At 44.9% G+C, this 20,537-nt stretch overlaps 1 protein-coding gene across 1 annotated transcript in view; it reads left to right on the top strand.

Moving 5' to 3' along the window:
- The window catches only part of hmcn2 (hemicentin 2), a 57,770-nt gene extending 39,700 nt beyond the window's left edge, over positions 1-18,070 (top strand). The window contains exons 53-81 of the mRNA XM_035536166.1: positions 129-273; positions 354-481; positions 770-920; positions 4,311-4,432; positions 5,321-5,485; positions 5,575-5,682; positions 6,269-6,403; positions 6,727-6,861; positions 7,063-7,332; positions 7,496-7,686; positions 7,771-7,984; positions 8,451-8,585; positions 8,852-9,039; positions 9,477-9,558; positions 9,717-9,887; positions 10,126-10,278; positions 10,625-10,762; positions 10,881-11,002; positions 11,320-11,566; positions 11,677-11,736; positions 12,019-12,138; positions 12,707-12,841; positions 12,956-13,075; positions 13,289-13,414; positions 13,520-13,648; positions 13,745-14,050; positions 14,634-14,753; positions 15,118-15,244; positions 16,181-18,070. Coding sequence (XP_035392059.1) covers positions 129-273; positions 354-481; positions 770-920; positions 4,311-4,432; positions 5,321-5,485; positions 5,575-5,682; positions 6,269-6,403; positions 6,727-6,861; positions 7,063-7,332; positions 7,496-7,686; positions 7,771-7,984; positions 8,451-8,585; positions 8,852-9,039; positions 9,477-9,558; positions 9,717-9,887; positions 10,126-10,278; positions 10,625-10,762; positions 10,881-11,002; positions 11,320-11,566; positions 11,677-11,736; positions 12,019-12,138; positions 12,707-12,841; positions 12,956-13,075; positions 13,289-13,414; positions 13,520-13,648; positions 13,745-14,050; positions 14,634-14,753; positions 15,118-15,244; positions 16,181-16,553 — 4,616 coding nt within the window. The 3' untranslated portion in view covers positions 16,554-18,070. The remainder of the gene's footprint in view (positions 1-128; positions 274-353; positions 482-769; positions 921-4,310; positions 4,433-5,320; positions 5,486-5,574; positions 5,683-6,268; positions 6,404-6,726; positions 6,862-7,062; positions 7,333-7,495; positions 7,687-7,770; positions 7,985-8,450; positions 8,586-8,851; positions 9,040-9,476; positions 9,559-9,716; positions 9,888-10,125; positions 10,279-10,624; positions 10,763-10,880; positions 11,003-11,319; positions 11,567-11,676; positions 11,737-12,018; positions 12,139-12,706; positions 12,842-12,955; positions 13,076-13,288; positions 13,415-13,519; positions 13,649-13,744; positions 14,051-14,633; positions 14,754-15,117; positions 15,245-16,180) is intronic.
- Positions 18,071-20,537: the final 2,467 nt, after the last annotated feature.

Here is a 20,537-nt window from a genome sequence, read left to right as displayed (position 1 = left end):
ACTCTTGGAGATAAAATTACCCTGAGTTAAGTCCTTCATCCATGACTGTCTCTGCCTGATGATATACTCGTTAGATCAGTAGCTGTGGAACTCTAAACATGCACCTGAACCCTGCTTCTCTCCCATAGCGCCCCCTGTCATTCGAGAGGGCAATTCCATCATCACGGCACTCGTTAGTCAGAACGTGCTGCTACCGTGTGAGGTGGAGGGAGAGAGCACCCCCCTGGTTTTGTGGAGGAAAGATGGAGGCCCATTTCCACTCGACAATGGCAGGTGCGTTCCAAGTTCAAATGGCAGGGTTTTCCTTAGAAACATCTGGGAGTATGATCTAGAAACCCTTTCGCCTGAAACAGGTTCATCCTGCAGACGGAGGGTTCCGTGCAGATAAAGTCCGTGCAGCTGAGTGACGCGGGCCGGTACTACTGCAGTGTGTCAAATGAGGCAGGCTCAGACCAGCGCAGCATGGAGCTCCGCGTCTATGGTACCACACACGCCACTCCAGACTAGCCAGTAGGCTCCACTCAAAAACCTGCATGCATGTTTATTCTGTAAAAGTCTTGAAAGCACCTTGTCATGCAAGGATAAATGCAAACTCTTCAGTTCTAGTTGGTATATGTAATAAATGTCTTTATGACATTGTCACAGAGCAGTTTTACTGTCTTTCAGACGACTGTCTCCGTAGTTAATGCGTATTAAGACACATTGCTATCTTCTGTATTACTATTTTAGCTCTTAAACCATTTAACATTCACCTTCTGTGTTCCTGCAGTTGGGCCTTCAATTAGCCCTGGCCCCTTTAATGTAACCGTGACTACGGGTCTGCGAGCAGTTCTGAGCTGTGAGAGTACAGGTATACCTGCTCCCCAGGTGACCTGGAAGAGAAATGGCACACCCCTCAATACGCAGTCTGGAACTCACAGGTCAAATACACTGCACTTCACTTACAGGGCCTTGAAAAAGTAATCATACCCCTTGAACTTTTCCACATTTTTTCATGTTACACCTACAAACTTAAATGCATTTGCACTCTGATACCGCTAAATAACATCCAGTGTGACCAATTGCCTTCAAAGGTTACCAAATTAGCAAATAGAGTCCACCTATGTGTAATTTATTCTCAGTATAACTACAGCTGTTTTGTGAAGACCTCAGAGGTTTGTTAGAGAACATTCATGATCAAAGCATCATGAAAACCAAGAAACACACCAGACAGGTCAGGGATAAAGTTGTGGAGAAATGTAAAGCAGGGTTAGGCTATAAAAAATATCCCAAGCTATGAACATCTCACAGAGCACTGTTCAATCCATCATCCAAAATCCATCATCCAGCCCAGGCAAGGAGAGCACTACTTAGAGAAGCAGCCAAGAGGCCCATGGACACTCTGGAGGAGCTGCAGAGATCCACATCTCAGGTGGAACAATATGTCCACTGGACAACTATTAGCCGTGTACTCCACAAATCTGGCCTTTATGGAAGAGTGGTAAGGAGAAAGCCATAAGAAGTCTCATTTGCAGTTTGCCACAAACCATATAGGGGACACAGCAAATATGTGGAAGAAGGTGCTCTGGTCAGATGAGACCAAAGTTGAACTTTTTGGCCTAAATGCAAAACGCTATGTGTGGTGGATAACACTGAAAATTACCCTGAACAACAGCCCCACCTTTAGACATGGTGATGGCAGCATCATGCTGTGGGGATGCTTTTCTTCAGCAGGGACAGGGAAGCTGGTCAGAGTTGATGGGAAGATGGATGGAGCTGCAAAAGACTTGAGACTGGGGCGGAGGTTCACCTTCCAGCAGGACAACGACTCTAAACATACAGCCAGAGCTACAATGGAATGGTTTAGATCAAAGCACATTCATGTGTTATAATGGCCCAGTCAAAGTCCAGACCTAAATACCATTAAGAATCTGTGGCATGACTTAAAAATTGCTGTTCACAGATGCTCTCCACCCAATCTGACTGAGCTTGAGCCATTTTGCAAAGAAGAATGGGCAAAACTTTCGGCCTGTAGATGTGCAAAGCTGGTCGAGACATACCCCAAAAGACTTGCAGCTGTTCCGAAAGGCGGTCGCACAAAGTATTGAGTCATGTGGGCAGATTTTTATTTATTAAAATTTTTTAAAACTCTGTATCATTTTTTCACTTCACAGTTACTTGCTACTTTGTGTTGGTTTGTCACATAAAATCCCAATAAAATACATTTAAGTTTGTAGGTGTATCATGAAAAAATGTGGAAAAGTTCAAGGGGTATGAATACTTTTTCAAGACCCAGTAAGCCATGAGCAATATCACACTCTATATAAGACTTTGCTGAAAATGAATTCCTATTCATTCCCGAATGAGTAGTGATACTTTTAAAATAATTTAGAAACAAATCAAAGAAAGAGCTCTTTCTGCCTGTGTTTTCCATACATCAAGCAATCAGAAGGATCTCACGAGGAAGCTAAATAAAGAAAGCTAAAGCATTTAGAGACACTAACTAAAGCTTTTAGAGACACTAACTAAAGCATTTAGAGATGCTAACTAAAGCTTTTAGGGACACTAACTGAAGTGTTTAGAGCATTTAGAGACACTAACTAAAGTGTTTAGAGATGCTAACTAAAGCATTTAGAAACTAAAGCATTTAGAGACACTAACTAAAGCATTCAGAGAAACCAACTAAAGTGTTCAGAGACACCAACTAAAGCATTTAGAGTAACTAAAGTGTTTAGAGACACTAACTAAAGTGTTTAGAGATGCTAAATAAAGCATTTAGAGATGCTAACTAAAGCATTTAGAGATGTTAACTAAAGCATTTAGAGACACTAACTGAAGTGTTTAGAACGTTTAGAGACACCAACTAAAGCATTTAGAGATGCTAACTAAAGTGTTTAGAGATGCCAACTAAAGCGTTTAGAGACGCTAACTAAAGCATTTAGAGATGCTAACTAAAGCGTTTAGAGACACTAACTAAAGTGTTTAGCGATGCTAACTAAAGCTTTTAGAGATGCTAACTAAAGTGTTTAGAGATGCTAACTTAAGCGTTTAGAGATGCTAACTAAAGCATTTAGAGATGCTAACTAAAGTGTTTAGAGATGCTAACTAAAGCATTTAGAGATGCTAAATAAAGTGTTTAGAGATGCTAACTAAAGCGTTTAGAGACAGTCACTAAAGCGTTTAGAGAAACTAACTAAAGCGTTTAGAGATGCTAACTAAAGTGTTTAGAGATGCTAACTAAAGCATTTAGAGAAACTAACTAAAGTGTTTAGAGACACTAAAGCTTTTAGGGACACTAACTGAAGCGTTTAGAGAAACTAACTAAAGCATTTAGAGATGCTAACTAAAGCGTTTAGAGAAACTAACTAAAGCGTTTAGAGAAACTAACTAAAGCGTTTAGAGATGCTAACTAAAGCTTTTAGAGATGCTAACTAAAGTGTTTAGAGATGCTAACTTAAGCATTTAGAAATGCTAACTAAAGCATTTAGAGATGCTAACTAAAGTGTTTAGAGATGCTAACTAAAGTGTATAGAAATGCTAAATAAAGCGTTTAGAGATGCTAACTAAAGCATTTAGAGATGCTAACTAAAGCGTTTAGAGAAACTAACTAAAGCGTTTAGAGAAACTAACTAAAGCGTTTAGAGATGCTAACTAAAGCTTTTAGAGATGCTAACTAAAGTGTTTAGAGATGCTAACTTAAGCATTTAGAAATGCTAACTAAAGCATTTAGAGATGCTAACTAAAGTGTTTAGAGATGCTAACTAAAGTGTATAGAAATGCTAAATAAAGCGTTTAGAGATGCTAACTAAAGCATTTAGAGACACCAACTAAAGCGTTTAGAGAAACTAACTAAAGTGTTTAGAGATGCTAACTTAAGCATTTAGAAATGCTAACTAAAGCATTTAGAGATGCTAACTAAAGTGTTTAGAGACGTTAACTAAAGCGTTTAGAGAAACAAACTAAAGCGTTTAGAGATGCTAACTAAAGCTTTTAGAGATGCTAACTAAAGTGTTTAGAGATGCTAACTTAAGCATTTAGAAATGCTAACTAAAGCATTTAGAGATGCTAACTAAAGCATTTAGAGACACCAACTAAAGCGTTTAGAGAAACTAACTAAAGCATTTAGAGACACCAACTAAAGCATTTAGAGACACTAACTAAAGCATTTAGAGAAACTAACTGAAGTGTTTAGAGATGCTAACTAAAGCTTTTAGGGACACTAACTGAAGCTTTAAGCTTTAAAAGCTTGTAGTCCATATTTTCAGCTGCTTTAATGATATATCATATGTGTAATTCCAAGCATCTGTTTTGCTTTGCTTTCCTTTATAAAGGATAATGTCTTCTGGCTCTTTGGTAATCGTGTCTGCATCTCATGAGGATGAGGGCTATTTTGAGTGCACAGTGACCAATGAGGTGGGAGAGGAACGTAGGGTGATCGAAGTCATTCTTCAAGGTACAAACACCTCGAGACCAAAACGAAGCCAGGAATGATGGCGAGATTGATGTAGGAACAGGAAACCACTTCCTAAAGCTGAAAGAATAAAAAAATGCATTCAAATATAGCCCAGTGTACATGTACTGAAATACAGCACACTGCAAATGTTCTCAAATACAGCACACTGCAAATGTATTTAAATACAGCACACTGCAAATGTATTTAAATACAGTGCACTGCAAATGTTCTCAAATACAGCACACTGCAAATTTATTCAAATACAGCACACCACAAATGTACTCAAATACAGCACACTGCAAATGTATTCAAATACAGCACACTGCAAATGTATTTAAATACAGTGCACTGCAAATGTTCTCAAATACAGCGCACTGCAAATTTATTCAAATACAGCACACCACAAATGTACTCAAATACAGCACACTGCAAATGTATTCAAATACAGCACACTGCAAATTTTTTAAATACAGCACAGGGTAAAGTTATGGAACACTGAGTCAATCTCTACTACATTTAGGAGCATTTAGTGGAAACCCCAAACAGACAGGAATGTGAGTACCTGTCTGACATTTGTGTGTTATAGCTGGCCTTCATCCTCCAATTCTGTGTGAATGTTGTTAAGATTTTGAGAATTTTTTTAGTCATTCTGCATGGGTGATTCATGAAAGAAACATTTGTCTTTGATGCTTTGTGTTTTGTTTTTGAGATTCTATTTCACTGGTGTTTACATTAATGTTTACAGTTCTATTTCATTAGTGTTTAATGTTTACATTATATTTCCATAGTGTTTACAGTCATATTTACAGTTTATTGCACAAGTCTTTACATGAATGTTTACAGTTATATTTCACTAGTGTTTACATTAATGATTTCATCCTTATACAGTTCCTCCGTCTATTGAAGATGATGTCACCACTGTTACGGCCAAGAAGATGACTCCTGTGGTGTTGCCGTGTCATGCCACAGGACGTCCAGAGCCCACCGTCAGCTGGACCAGGAGTGGCGCACAGTTGGGTGCCCGTGGGGGCAGTTATAGGATCCTGCCCACAGGTACAGTGTACTGGCCATGACCTCCTCTAGTGACCTCCTAACATTTCAGTGGGTGCTGTTTCAGGTTGGTGTTGCTGTTTCTATTTTAGGTGTGCTGGAGATTCCGGCTGCGAGTCCTGGCCATGCTGGGAGATATACCTGCACCGCACGCAACCCGGTCGGGGTGGCTTACAAACACATCACCCTCTCTGTGCATGGTAAGCTACCACAGCCACTTGTCTGGTGTACACCTTTACACCTTTAGATTTTCTCACAGGAGATTACACATGATTTTGTGTGTGTGTGTGTGTGTGTGTGTGTGCGTGCGTGTGTGTGTGTGCGTGCGTACGTGTCTGTGCACATGTGTGTGTGCATGTGCGTGTGTGTGGGCGTGCGTGCGTACGTGCGTGTGTGCATGTGCGTGTGTGTATGTGTGTACGTGTGCGTGTGTGTGGGCGTGCGTGCGTACGTGCGTGTGTGCGTTTGTGTGTGTGTGTGTGTGTGTGTGCGTGCCTGTGTGCGTGTGTGTGCACGTGTGTGTGTACGTGTGTGTGTGTGTGTGTGTGGGGCGCGTGCGTATGCATGTGTATGTGCGTGTGTGTGTGTGTGCGTGTGTGTGCACGTGTGTGTGTGTGTGTGTGTGCACGTGTGTGTGTGCGTGTGCGTGTGTGTGCACGTGTGTGTGTGTGTGTGTATGTACGTGTGTGTGTGTGTGTGTGTGTGTGGCGCGTGCGTATGCATGTGTATGTGCGTGTGTGTGTGTGTGCGTGTGTGTGCACGTGTGTGTCTGTGTGTGTTCCCTAGAGCCTCCTGAGATCAGTCCCATGGCTAAAGAGGTGCAGGTGGTGCTCCACCAAGGGGCACTATTGCCTTGCAATGCCCATGGCTTCCCCAAGCCCACAGTCACCTGGCAACGAGAGGGTGTTCCTATAGCAACAGGTCTGAACAGATGCTAAAGACATTCACTTTGTAACGGGTACTCAAATCACAGTCCTTGAGATCCAAGCCCGACATGCTCTCTTCCCCCAGGAGTCAGGTGGGAAACACAAAGTGGCCAAACAGATGCATTAACTGTTCTGTGAGCTGAACTACAAAATCCAAGGCCAGACTTGAATTTAAGGGCCAGATTTGAGCACCACTGCTCTATAACCACACTGTGAAAGTAAATGAGATTGATGAGGTCAAGCATAACAGGCAATGTCTTCATGTTTGACCCATCAGTGCTGTGAACTGATATTCCACAAGAATGAACTCATTTCCAGGTCACAGGCTGGCGGTGCTGACCAATGGGGCTCTGAGGTTCTCGCGGGTCACGTTGGGCGATGCTGGTACATACCGGTGTCTGGCACAGAATGCAGCGGGTACAGCCATTGGCAGGATGAGCCTCATCCTTCAAGGTGTCTTAATTTAATGCGGATGCCTCCTCTTTAACAGAACAGGACAGTTGCAGCTTGGATGCCGATACAAAGTGGTATTCCTAACGTGAAAGAGCACAGCCAGAACGGATGCCATGTAGTGTAAGGTTAGATCGTGCAGGGTTATAGTGTAGGATGAGGCTTTATAAAGACTTGCATTAACTGTGTGTCATGGTGTGACAGTGCCGCCGGTCCTGTCCGTGCCCAGGCTGGAGTATACGGCTGTGCTGGGCCAGCCGCTCAGCCTGGTCTGCTCCGCTGACGGCCAGCCCAAGCCTGAGATACAGTGGCACCGGGAGCGCCGCCCCCTGGTTGCAGGCACACACCTTCATCTGTTCTTCAACGGGACCCTACATGTGCCCTCCACACAGCGCAGCGATGCCGGCACCTACACCTGCTCTGCCCAGAACGTTGCAGGTGGAGCCAGCCATGACATCAGAGTGCTCATACATGGTGAGCTGCTTTCCCATGCTGCATTTTGCTTAAGACTTGTGAACTCTTATAGAAACACATTCATACCCATCATACCCATGTTATGTATATCTGAGCCACTAGGTGACACTTTGCTATGCTGTTTTGCTGTGTGGTAATGACTGATGTGGTCCTTTTTCTTTAGTCCCGCCCATGATTCCCATTGGTCAGTCCGAGCTGTCAGTCTTGCAGGGTTTTCAGGCACTGCTGCCCTGCACTGCTCAGGGTGTACCTGATCCCAGGGTTCACTGGGAGAAAGATGGCACAGCAGTGCCCAGCCTACCGGGCAAGTTCACCGTGCTGCGTTCGGGAGAGCTGATCATCGAGAGGGCAGAGGTCAGTTTGTGCATGCAGTCTGTTTGTGTTTCTTTTCTGACCAAGCAGCTTCGTGGCCCTGAGCTGGTTCCCTGTGTCTTCCAGCCTGGTGATGCAGGCCTCTTCACCTGCGTGGCCGTCAATTCTGCAGGCACAGCTCGCCACAGCATCCAGCTGTCCATCAACACAAGGCCCACCTTCAAAGAGCTGCCGGGTGATGTGACCCTCAGTGTGGGTGAGACTCTCAGCCTGGCATGCCACGCCCAAGGAGCCCCTCCCCCCACTGTCACCTGGACAGCCAACGGCTATGCCCACACAGGTAGAGCCCCGCCAACAGCCACGCATACACAGATAGAGTCTAGACAACAGCCATGCCTAGACAGGTAGAATACAGACAACAGTCATGCCTACACAGGTAGTATACAGCTAAAGGCTACGCCTACACAGGTACAGTCTAACCAACAGCCACGCCCACACAGGTAGAGTCCAGCCAATGGCCATGCCTACACATGTATGGTCCAGCCAACAGTCACGCCTACACAAGTAGAGTCCAAGGTTAGGGTTAGGGTCAGGATTAGGAATAGGGTTTAGGTTGGTATAGATGTTAACATTTACTCCATAACACTGCAGTGAAATCAAGAACATCATGTATTTGTATGTGTTTTTAATGCTAAGCTAGTGCTGATGCTTTAGAGACTTTACTGTACTCAGAATCTGCCATAAAATGAAGCAGGTACAGCAGTAACTGTGATGTTGGAGAATGGGCGCCCTCTTGTGCTTCACAGGTGCAACAGTGGATGAGTCCGGGAGAAGTTTGCTGGTGATTGAGAAAGTAACAGTGAGTGATGGTGGCACATACGTTTGCACAGCAGGGAACCGCGTGGGTGCTGCTCGTGTTCTGTCGTTTGTCCGGATCACAGGTGAGAGCCTTACCTGCCCTGTCTTCCATAAGCTTCTCTTCAAAGGTTCACATTTGCATAGATGGATCAATAATATTTCCAACATTGTTTTGCCATCCCCCTCGCTCTCTCTCTCTCTTTCTCTTACTGTCTCTCTCACTGTATCTCTCTCACACGCTCTCTTTTTCTCTCACTCTCTTTACCTCTTCCACTATCTCTCTCTCACTTTCTCTCTCTCTCTCTCTCTCTCTCTCTCTCTCTCTCTCTCTCTCTCTCTCTCTGTACAGAGCCTCCTGTACTGGTAGAGCAGGCCCATGTGTCTCAGACGGTCTCCCAGGGTTCTCTGGCTGTGCTGGACTGTGCCGTACATGGGAACCCAGCCCCTGTGCTGCGTTGGCACAAAGATGGCCAAGCTCTGGGCTCTGACAGGCTCCACCTCCTCCGCAACGGCTCTCTGGCTCTCTACGGTGTCACGGTAACTACCTTAGTAATTACCCTCGTACTTACCCCACCGTTCCAGGGCAATGAGGGAGTCCTGTTCAGAGCCTTACAGAATAACCGGCAGGTCTTGGACATCAGACTCTTTGCATCTGCAGTGACAGACGGATACAATGAGTGTACTCCACACACTGCTGTTTTTAATGCAGAAAATTAACACACACCTAAATTACATGTGCACTGTGGTGTTGAAGTGTTTGCACAAAGATAAAGTATGATATTGACTATAAAATAATTGTACACATTCATATCCTATTGTGTGTGTGTGCATGTATCTGTCTGTGCGTGTTTGTTTGCGTGTGTGTGTGTGCGCACGTATATGTGTGTGCGCTTGTATGTGTGTGTGTGTGTGTGTGTGTGTGTGTGTGTGTGTGTGTGTGTGTGTGTGTGTGTGTGTGTGTGTGTGTGTGTCAGAGTGGAGACTCAGGAGAGTATCAGTGTGTGGCTGAAAACGAGGCTGGCTCTGCAGAAAGAACCATCTCACTGAAGGTTCAGGGTAAGAGGATCCTATGAGAATCAGCATCCTACAAAGTTCACATTGCGAGTGGTTGTATACTCCGTATCATTTTAGATGGACGTTTCTTCACTATACAGACAGTATGGTACTGTTGTTGCTGAAGAGCCAGCTGACCTCTGTTATGCACACACACACAGTTCCAGGAGGCTATTCGGCCTGGGGGGAGTGGGGACCATGTAGCGTCACGTGTGGACAGGGGGTCCAGGCGCGGTTCAGACTGTGCAACAATCCAGCACCAGCTCATGGAGGCCCACAGTGCCAGGGTCCGAATGTGGAGTCCAGGAAATGCCAGGCGTCGTTATGTTCAGGTTAGTTTTACTTCATTGATTATTATTGTTCAATGATAGATGGCTAGAATTCAGAGAGCTGTCCCAGACTGAAATCTCTGTCTCCCTCTCCACTTCCCCCTCTCTCTGTCTCACTCTCTTTCTTTCTCTCTTTCTATCGCTCTCTGTCTCTTGCTCTTTGTCTCTATCTATCTCTGTCTCACTCTCCCCCCTCTCCCCGCCCTCTCTCTCTCTGTGTGTCTCACTCTCTCTCATGTAGGGGAGAGCCCCCGTCGGGCTCGGGGAAGCCTGATTGGGATGGTAAATGAGAGGGAGTTTGGTGTGGCGTTCCTCGAGGCCAACATCACTGAGAACCCAGAGCAGAACACCAGCACCCTCAGATCCCATGTGACTGACATCCCCCCGAGTGTGGGTGAGTGAGAGACAGTGAGGTCTGTGAGTAACAGTAGTGAGGTATGTAACAGTAGTGAGGTTTGTAACAGTGGTGAGGTATGTAGCAGTAATGAGGTATGTAACAGTAGTGAGATATGTAAATGTACTGAGGTATGTAACAGTAATGAGGTAACAGTAATGTAACAGTAATGAGATTTGTAACAGTAGTGAGGTATGTAACAGTAGTGAGGTTTGTAACAGTGGTGAGGTATGTAGCAGTAATGAGGTATGTAACAGTAATGAGATTTGTAACAGTAGTGAGGTGTGTAACAGTAATGAGGTAAACACTAGTAACGTTTGTAACAAGCTCCTTCTTCATGTTTCAGGGCCTCTGTTGCGAATACTGGTGTCTGTATTTGCTCCCATCTACTGGACCACAGTCTACCAGAAAGCTCAAACACAAAATGGCTTCTCTGTCAGCCAAGGACATTTCAGACAGGAATCCCAGCTGGAGTTTGAGACAGGTCAGAGCTGGGCGATCTGGACCACAACACACCACAGAGCTTAAATGCACTACATTTATTAACACAAACCAAATCGCCTGTGCTCCCTGTGTGCTGTGTGTGTGTGTGTGTGTTGTAGGAGAGGTCCTCAAGATGACCCATGTGGCCAGAGGTCTGGACGCAGACGGCATCCTGCTGGTGGACATGGTCATTAACGGTTTTATTCCACGAGTACTCTCATCACCTCAGCTTAACCTACAGGTCTGAGTTTTCTTTCCAACTATTACATTAAATATACGAATGATTGCATGCATATAATGATTATATATAATTCATTGAACCTGTAACACCATTCATTAACCTGAGTTTCGTAACAATATTAATTAAACCTCTAACTACATTCATTAAACCTCTAACCACATTCATTAAACCTATAACAGCATTCATTAAACCTGTAACAACATTCATTAAAACTGTAACCACATTCATTAACCTGTAACCACATTCATTAAAAGTCACATTCCCAGTGCAATGGCAGTAGCACTCTAAAGTGTGTTGTGTTGTGGCTGTTCCTGTAGGACTTTGATGAGTCCTACATTCAGACCGGTTCTGGGCAGCTCTATGCCTGGTCCTCCCAGCGTCACCTGCAGAGCGGCTCTGGCTCCCCTGTGGCGCTGCGCTGTAAGCACTCGCTGGTGTTCCAGGGCTCTCCCGTACGCCAGGGTCCCCTGCTGCAGCTCCTCAGACTCACTGCCATCAGTGCCACCTACAGGGTGTACAGCCTCAGTCTGGACTTCCACATGACTGCTTCCCTCATTCTTCCAGGTCAGATCAGAAAAGCCCTTTAGGCTGTGCCCTGTTTTTAGCGTAGTAATGCTGGACTTTTATTTTGTAAGGTGTTAACACTCCCGTGTTATGTGTGTGTATTCGTGCAGAGGGGGATGGAGAAACTTGTCCAAAAGGATTTGTCTTGGATGAAGACTCTTATTGTTCTGGTAGGCTGTCTCTCACAGCACGGAAACCACATCCTGCAAAAAACATTTGCTACCACGTCAGTTAAAAAAACCAAAAGAACACAGAACACATTGTATTACAACTTTAAGAATATACAGCAGCCAGAGTGTAATCAGCAGCATGTGTAAAAAGTTGTTAGCAGACGAAGCGTATTTTTAATAGTTGTTAGTAGATGAAGTGTATGTGCTGTGGAGCTGCTAGGCTCTGTAAAACCAGGTTGGGGGGGGACTTTTCTGCTTGCTCTGCTGTTTTCCGCATGCCAGACGATGACGAGTGTGCTGCGGACATGCCCTGCTCCCACACCTGTACCAACATTCTGGGTGGCTTCTCCTGTACCTGTTCCTCAGGCTACAGCATCTCCACCCAGACCAACTCCTGCCAAGGTAACACCACCTTTGCTCCCAGCACACATGTGACAGGAAGTGACAGGAAGAGACAGGAAGGCACTGGAAACCAGTGGGACTGCTTTTCTAGTTTTTTGCAGCTTTCTGTAGACCATATAGATATAATACTCCAAATTAGATCTAGATCTGAGAATTGAAAGAGAACGTTGATCTAATTCCTTCATGTATGCTCAGGTTGTTTTAGTACAGTATACGTGGTCTTGTGCACACCTTAAAAAAAATAATGTTATGGTCCAGAGACTCAGAAACTGTTATAATCTAGACAGCTAGACACCATTATGGTCTCGATACCTAGAGACTGATATGATTTAGAAACCTAGAGACGAGTATGGTCTAGACACCTAGAGACCAGTATGATCTAGCTGTCTAAAGACCAGTATTGTCTAGAAATCTAGAGACCAGTATTTTGGCATTAGCATGTTCAGTAATTTGGCCATTAAATGCTTTACATGGTAAGCGAACACTTTCAGAGATTCATAAAATCAACATTTTTAAAATTCAGTAAAGCAAGTGTCCTAATTTTGAGACCGTGTGCATTGTCCCACAGACATAGACGAGTGTGCACAGGGGTCTCACATGTGCCACCACAACCAGAAGTGTGTGAACACGGTGGGCCATTACCGCTGTGAGGCACTGTGTGGGCCTGGATTCAAACCTAACGCCGCCGGGAGCAACTGTGAAGGCACGTCACACTTTTGCTCCGCAGCTTCCTGACCAGAGGCACTGATCGGGAGGAGGAATGTCACAGAACCAGAGTGAAACATGCCTCTTTGTCTGTTTCTTGTGCTAATGTCAGATGTGGATGAGTGTCGTGAGTCGTCCGTGTCTCCGTGCCAACAGCAGTGCTTCAACACGCTGGGCTCCTTTCACTGTGGTTGCCTGCCTGGGTATCAGATGGCAGGACATCGCTGCCTGGGTTAGTGTTTCTGCGGGACAAACACTCAGCAGTAATCCACAGCTTATTACTGTAGATCATACCAAACCAGTCTGATTTGTGTGCTCAAATGAGCGTTTCATTTTCCACCTTAGGATCATAAGAATGTGTTTGATTTTAAGTATTTTACTAACTTTCATTATATGTGTGTGCGTGTGTATTCATGTTTGTGTGTGTGCGTGTGTGTGTGATCAGACATAAACGAGTGTTTGAGGGATGTGTGTCCAGTTCACCAGCAGTGCCAGAACACAGAGGGAGGGTACCAGTGCTTTGACAGCTGCCCAGTGGGCATGACTCAAGCTGAGGGCGGTGTGTGCACAGGTAAGACTTCCTCTCGCTCTCATTCACTCAGTGCTTTTAGATTTAACCCTCCTGCAGGTCAAATAAGCTGTCTGGCATTAAATCTGATCTGTCATCCTGTCACAGATATAGACGAATGTCAGGATGGAAGTCATTTGTGTCGGTACAGTCAGATCTGTCGGAACACCATTGGTGGGTACGGGTGTGTGTGTCCCAGAGGCTATCACTCCCAGGGTGTGGGTAGACCCTGCATAGGTGAGTTTCATTTACACATCCCAACGTGCTCAGCAATGATGATTTTCAGTTATCTGAGGATGAGGTTCTAATCCCAGTTGCGCTGTGTGGTGTCAGACATTGATGAGTGTGCCCAGACACGCAGCCCTTGTGCCCATCAGTGCCGTAACGTGCCAGGCAGTTTCCGCTGCGTGTGCCCGCTGGGCGCCATACTGCTGGGTGATGGGCGCTCCTGTGCGGGGCTGGAGAGAGGGCGTATCTTCAGCAACGGCACCGGCGTCCGGGCCAGACTACGTCCCCAGTTGGTGTCTGCAGTGGGCCAACCCTTCCTGACCCAACTCCAGCGGCAGCACCAGGGAGCTTCCCGGAGCCCCAGACATGGCTGTCAGATTGGGTACACCAGCAAGGATGGCACCTGTGTGGGTGAGTAGTGCCAACAACAACACTAATTTTGAGCTCTAATCTGTTGAAGTGTAAAAAGGCAAAACCAAATGAAGGACTACTCATAACCTGTAAGTTATGAGTAGACCAGGCTAGACAAGACTTAAAAACACCTGTAGATCACTAATATTCATCACTAATATTCCTGGCCAGACTGTTCCAGAGTATATGAGATAAACTCCACCAAATGAGATGTAAACGATTTTAGGGATTAGCAGTTAGCCTCAGCTGAGCAATTTAAAATGATACAAATACAGGATATAAAAATGCTGGGTAGACCTGGGTAACTGGGGTATCTGGGTGGGAAAAAGAGGGGTATCTGGGTGGGGAAAAAGAGGGGATCTGAATGGTTAGAATAGGGTATCTTGGTGGGTGGACTAGGTTATCTGGGTGCGTTGGTTTGGGGCAGCTGGATGGGTAGACTAGGGTATCTGAGTGAGTAGACTACGATATCTGAGTGAGTGAACTAGGGTATCTGAGTGGTTAGACTAGTGTATCTTGGTGGGTGGACTATGGTATCAGGGTTGTAAATATTCCTCACTGGGCTCTTCCACTCCCTGCACAGACGTCAATGAGTGTGTGCTCAGAAAGCCATGCCAGCATGCGTGCAGAAACACACCAGGGGGTTTCCAGTGTTTGTGCCCATCAGGATACCAGCTTTCATCTAATGGCCGGACCTGCAAAGGTGAGATCCCCTGGACCAAACCATGCAGTTATGTGTTTCTGGATAATTACTGTCTGCCTTGGCTGTGTATAGTCTGACAATAGAGTCAAAATATGAGACTCATACAGTTGTAGTTTAATCTTTGTATGCTCAGTGTCATAGCAACAAACAGCATTGCTTCACACTGCACAGATTTTTGTAAATATTATAAGTGGAATTTTTGATAATTAAAAATAAGCACAAGCATAAAGGTTAGGGTGAATTTTTATAAATAATGAAAGTTGTTTTTCAGTTTGAACAAACCGTAACCTATCAGGTCACAATGTAAATTCATGTTACAGTTTGACCTAACACTAACCTATCAAGTTAAAAATGTCTCTTTCAGATATTGATGAGTGCACTGAACAGGGCATACAATGTGGATCAAACCAAATGTGCTTTAATACGAGGGGGGGATATCAGTGTTTGGACACGCCTTGCCCCACCAGCTACCTGAGAGGAGGCAGTCCAGGGTAAGATACATCTCCTAAAGCCACAGATCTTAGCATGGGTGCAGGGGAGCACGTGATAGATGTGTAACTGACAGCAACTTCACAAGTGATGGGAAAGCTATGGACAAAACAATTTGCTGGCCAGCCTATACAAGTAAGTCTTTCATTTGTGACTGAAAGCCATGATATTCTCCAGAATATTCTGATATTCTTCAGAACACAATTCCAGAGTTAGAAATTCTAATTATAAGAGCATCTGCCACCTGATGTGTAAGTGATCCCAGGGTTCTCAGTGTGGTCAGGATGGGCTCTCACGCTTCAGGAACTAAGCAGGATGGAGCCAGTAGTGGCTTTAAACATTAAACGCACTTACTAGTCCGTGTGGAACCTGTCAGATGCTGGTGCTGACTGAATCAGATCAGGAAAATATTAGGTATCTGGGCTAAAGATGCAACGGGGAGTCAGCCAGTAACACGCCGTAGTAGGTTAATCTCAAGATTAGGTCTAATCTAGAGGTTAGCAAAGAATGTACACATTTCTTGGCCTATGTAGGATATGTCTCAATCTGAATAGGGTTCTGGATTATAATATGCATATCAGAGCTGTTAATTATTTAGGACTCAAATCACACACCAGAACCAGGGGTGTAGCTTTAGGATAAAGGATTTAGGGTAAAAGTGTTGATTCTGTAAAATGATTAAAATACCTTGTATTTGTTATTCACAGAATAAGGGCAAAACTGTTGAGAGGGTTATATATTATATATTTATTGTTATATTTTATTATTATAATTTTACTTATATGTGCTTATATATATTTTTGTTTTATGTTTATATGTTTGCTGTAAAAAAAAAGGTACACACAAAATAACAACAATATATATTTAAGTACGTTACAGGCCTCGTTCCTGGGACTGAGGCTCGGCAGAAGTTGATTGGTTGTGTTGTTTGCCCTCAGTACCTGTTACAGGCTGTGTTCCCGGGACTGTGGGTCAGGCACCTCCACCCTGCTGCTTCAGTACAAGCTCCTGACACTTCCCCTGGGAATCCCCGGCCAGCACAACGTCATCCGTTTGTCGGCCTTCTCCGAGTCCGGCGTCCTCCAGGAGCAGACCTCCTTCGTGATCCTGGAGCAAAGTGGCGAGATCGAAGGTCAACCGTTTGGTATCAAGGATGAAGATGGGCGAGGCATCATCTTCACCACGCAACCGCTGGATCGACCTGGCCTGGCCAGGCTGAGGGTGCAGGCGACCACGATGTCCGAGCATGGCCGCATCACCTACCAGAGCATGTTCATCATCTATATCTCCGTCTCCGTGTACCCATTCTGATCTCCCAGCCTAGCAGAGCCACAGGGACTCTGAGCACCTCAGCTGGTGGACACTGAAAAGACCCTTGATGAACACATCAACGCAAAAAAAACACCTCTGAGCCAAAGAGTGTAGTATAATCAGGGAATGTTGTCCATGGTCCCCTGCTACAGTCAGCTCTCTAGCGCTACAAAATTCCCACTAATGCTCTCATGAAATCAAGAAGGATTGACACCTCTGACACTCCACGCTGATTCAGAATATGTAGCATTACTGATGCTGGTTATTGTGGCCACTGATTTACCTGGATTGATTTATATTTTCATTTTTTATTGCAGTATATTATTAATTATAAATATAATTCACAGGTAGTAAATAAAGATAAGTTAACAGTTTAAAGGGTTATTAAACCACCATTGTATCAAATTCTGTCAAAATGATAATGGGTGATAATTATTTTTAATGTTTTTACCTTGAAATCATTTTCATATTTTTTAATTTTTTTTAAATTTGTGTATGTGTGTGTGTGGGTATTGGTTTTGTACTTTGGCTCAATAGTATCTGTGTTTCTGCCCTGACTACGTTACTGGCTATACTACTCCTTTAACACTGATGTGTCTCTTCAAATGGCCGTTGATGTTTTATTCAAATCCATAAAATTTCTTAATCAGTAAGTACAATAATTTGTGCGATGACTTGACATGAATTATATAATTAAATTCAAAGTCCATGATGTTTTGTGTAATGTCCACGTTGATCAGTCCTACTGTAATAAAACTGCAATTTCATAGTCAACTAAAAAACATCATGTCAATTATGGAGTGTGTGTGTTACAGGGATGTGTCTGTGCATTTGAGTTCCACATCAGGATGTCCTGGTCTGAGCAGAGGATTTCCAGAGAGGCAGATGCAGGGGCAGGTGTGGGTCTCGGTGCAGATGAAACTCCTTCTGAGAGCATGCAGCTTGAACAGTTGCCAGACAGGCTCAATGAGACAAATACGAGACAGGAGATGAGATTACTCACACAGATGCCGATAACCTGTGTGATGGAGAGGCAGCAGGGTTGGAGTGGGGGGTGTCGCGGAATGTTGACGGTTTGCTGGGAATTCTGTTCTGGTCAGAAAGCATCCCTGGAGAGAATTGGGTGTGAGGTTGAGTATGCTTCCTCCTCTCTGACCTCCCATGACATCAGATGTGGGATGGCACCATGACACTACAAGCTCTGGGCTGTTGGCACAGTTAAAATCCCTGCTGTGAGGGGACAGTTGTCACAGTCTCCCCCTCGACTCCGTTTTCGTTTTCATCTCATTTGCATGGTGTTAGTCACCGTGTGATTTTGTTTTGTTTGTGTTCCTTCTCTGCCCTGCCTTGTTCTGTGATTCTGAGACTGTGCATGTGGTCTTTGCTTTGATGTTTTGTTTACATTTATGGTTGTATTCCGTCTTGGATTCCCTGTTCCTTCGGGTTTTATGGTTTTCTTTTTCAGCTGCCCCTTTGGATGTGCACATGGTTGGTTTCCTTTTGTTTAATTAAAATGTTCACTTGCAGATGTATCCTGCTTATTCCGCACCTGACTCATTACAAGGGTCAGTTCAACTTTGTCATCATACATTTACAATGGTGTGTATAGTATAATGAATGTAATTAAGCCTCAACCTCAATAACATTTTATAGGCTTTTATTACCTGACTGTCTTGCAGGTTTTGCTACTTTAGCCAACAGTCCATGTATGCTTCATCAGCAGTAGCCAGAGCTGGATGTAGGGGAACGAAGACTGGTTAGAAGAGTGGGAACAAAGGAAAAGGACGGGCACATTTCTGCAACCTCCTCAAAACGTGCTGAGGATTTCATCACGAGCATGACATGAGGAATGAGGGGGAGGATTAAGGAGAGAAGAAAAAAATACTGAAGAGATTGCATGGATAAGAGGCTGATTCAAATTGTCCTCTATAGTAGGATGATGTTGCAGATGTTACTTCCAGTGAGAACTTGGCAAGGAGACCAATACGAGCTTTCATTGAGTTGTACTCCACTGACTCTCTGCAGTTCTTAGCGCTCTCCTGTGGCAGAGGAGTGTTTGTTAGACAGGGGACAGGTGGAGAAAATCTTGCGCAACTTCTGCAGAGAGATGACTTGGAGAGCATACAAGAGAAATTGGTAACTATCCAGGGAGAGAAGAAAGTAAGGGAGAGAAAGGATGGACAAAATAGGAGGAAGGGAGGAGAACGTGGATCATAGCTTGTGATGGAAGAAGGAACATGGATAAAAAGTAACAGTCTGAGAGGTGGAGGATGGTGACTGTGATGTCTCGTGGTGGGAGGGTGAAGATCAGGTCCAGAACATAGCCTGCTCTCTGAGTTAGAGGAAACTGGTTGAAAACAAGGTCAAATTGTCAACAGTGGAAAGGTGCAGGAAAAATGGTGTGTAGCTTGTCTGACGGAAGGTTGAAGGGACCAAGAAGAATAAATGGATTTCCTTCATTGGAGAATTGACTCAGTACAGCATCAAACTCAAGTTATATAGGGAACTTAGATGTAGTTTTACAATTTGAAATATAAAAGACTGAAAGAGCAGAGAAGAGAGGGGTGGAACCACTTCCAGGACAGCAGTAAACCTGTGCCACCACCCCTGGTGAGACCTCAGATTGTGTGAGTGAAGAGGCAGAGTTACAAAGTTCTTAGGCCTTTAAAAGCCAGGAAGTGTAGTGAGGGGAGGAATATTAGAGCTGAGATGAACTCAGCCTTCTGGAGAGCAGATAGGCACTTACAAAGAGCTCCTGCCACCACCGGTCTGCTGAACATTGGGAATAAGTGAGACTGTTGAGTCTAGGGGATCTGTAGACCAGAATTGCAAGACAATAGATTGGAAAAAATTTGGTCTGTGAACATGTGATGAACCAGTCTCAGGATAGAGGAGAAACAAACACCTTCTACAGGTGTTTTTATTTATTTAAGCAGGATTCATTTTGAGAAGAACCAAGAACAGTTTCAGCACCATTTTGCTAAACAGCATTAGCCGGAGCCCTAGTGTTTGACCATCCCACTGAACTGGGTAGGAAGCAATTGGGGTTTACTGTGATGGTAGCAGGAGTGACCAGGCAAGTCCTGAGTGAAGCTGTAGCTGGTTGAACCACTGGACACACTTGATGGGGAACCAGTGTAGGATAAGTGCACGTCAGAGGATTGCTGGTCCACATTAAAATCCACAGCAAATGCTGGTTGGCTTACACCTGCCTGCATCACAGCATTCTGTCCCCAGCCACTAGAGCAAGTGCCAAGATGCCCTTTGGACAACCCATACATGCAGGATGGGGTCCGACTTGTTGGGTTGTATTGGTTGAAGGTTACAATGTGGGATCCAGTTTGGGGAGGATTTGGGACCCCCTTCTGGGACTGCTCAGTGTGCAGTGCAGTCTGCTGGCTCAATGTCTGGCCTGTGCTCCCAACCTGTGAAGGAGAGGTCCCACAAGAGCTGCTGCTTTGAGCAGCATCATTAGATGACTGCTGGCTGGTGGAGGTCGTGGCAGAACCTGTACCAGAACCCTGCAACTGGGCAGACTGGTGGCTTCCTGTCTGCCATGTACTCCCAGCTTGAGAATGGGGGGGGACCCATGGGGGCTGCCTTGTTGTGCAGCATCACTGGCAGACTGTTGGCTAGTAAAGACATTTGAACTCACACCGGAGCCTTGCATCTGGGACTGGCTAGTCTGGGATGCAAATGGTTGGCTTGATGTCTGCCATCTACTTGCAACCTGAGAAGGAACAGTCCCACGAGAGCTTCCACGTGCTTCATCTTTGACCGGCTGTCTGCTAGTTGAGGTCACACAAGAACTCACACTCGAACCCTCCGGCTGGGTCTGGGCAGTCTGTACTGAAGGCTGGTCAAGGCTAGATGGCTGCCATGTGCCTGCACCCATGGAATACAAAGGTCCATAGTAGGTGCTCATTTGTGGAGCTGCTTTTTTGTGGAACATCACTGCCAGTCTGCTGTCTCCACGTCTGCCAT

The sequence above is a fragment of the Electrophorus electricus genome, chromosome 18, assembly GCF_013358815.1.
Source record: "Electrophorus electricus isolate fEleEle1 chromosome 18, fEleEle1.pri, whole genome shotgun sequence".
Classification (NCBI taxonomy): domain Eukaryota; kingdom Metazoa; phylum Chordata; class Actinopteri; order Gymnotiformes; family Gymnotidae; genus Electrophorus; species Electrophorus electricus.
This window is presented reverse-complemented; position numbering and strand designations above follow the sequence as displayed.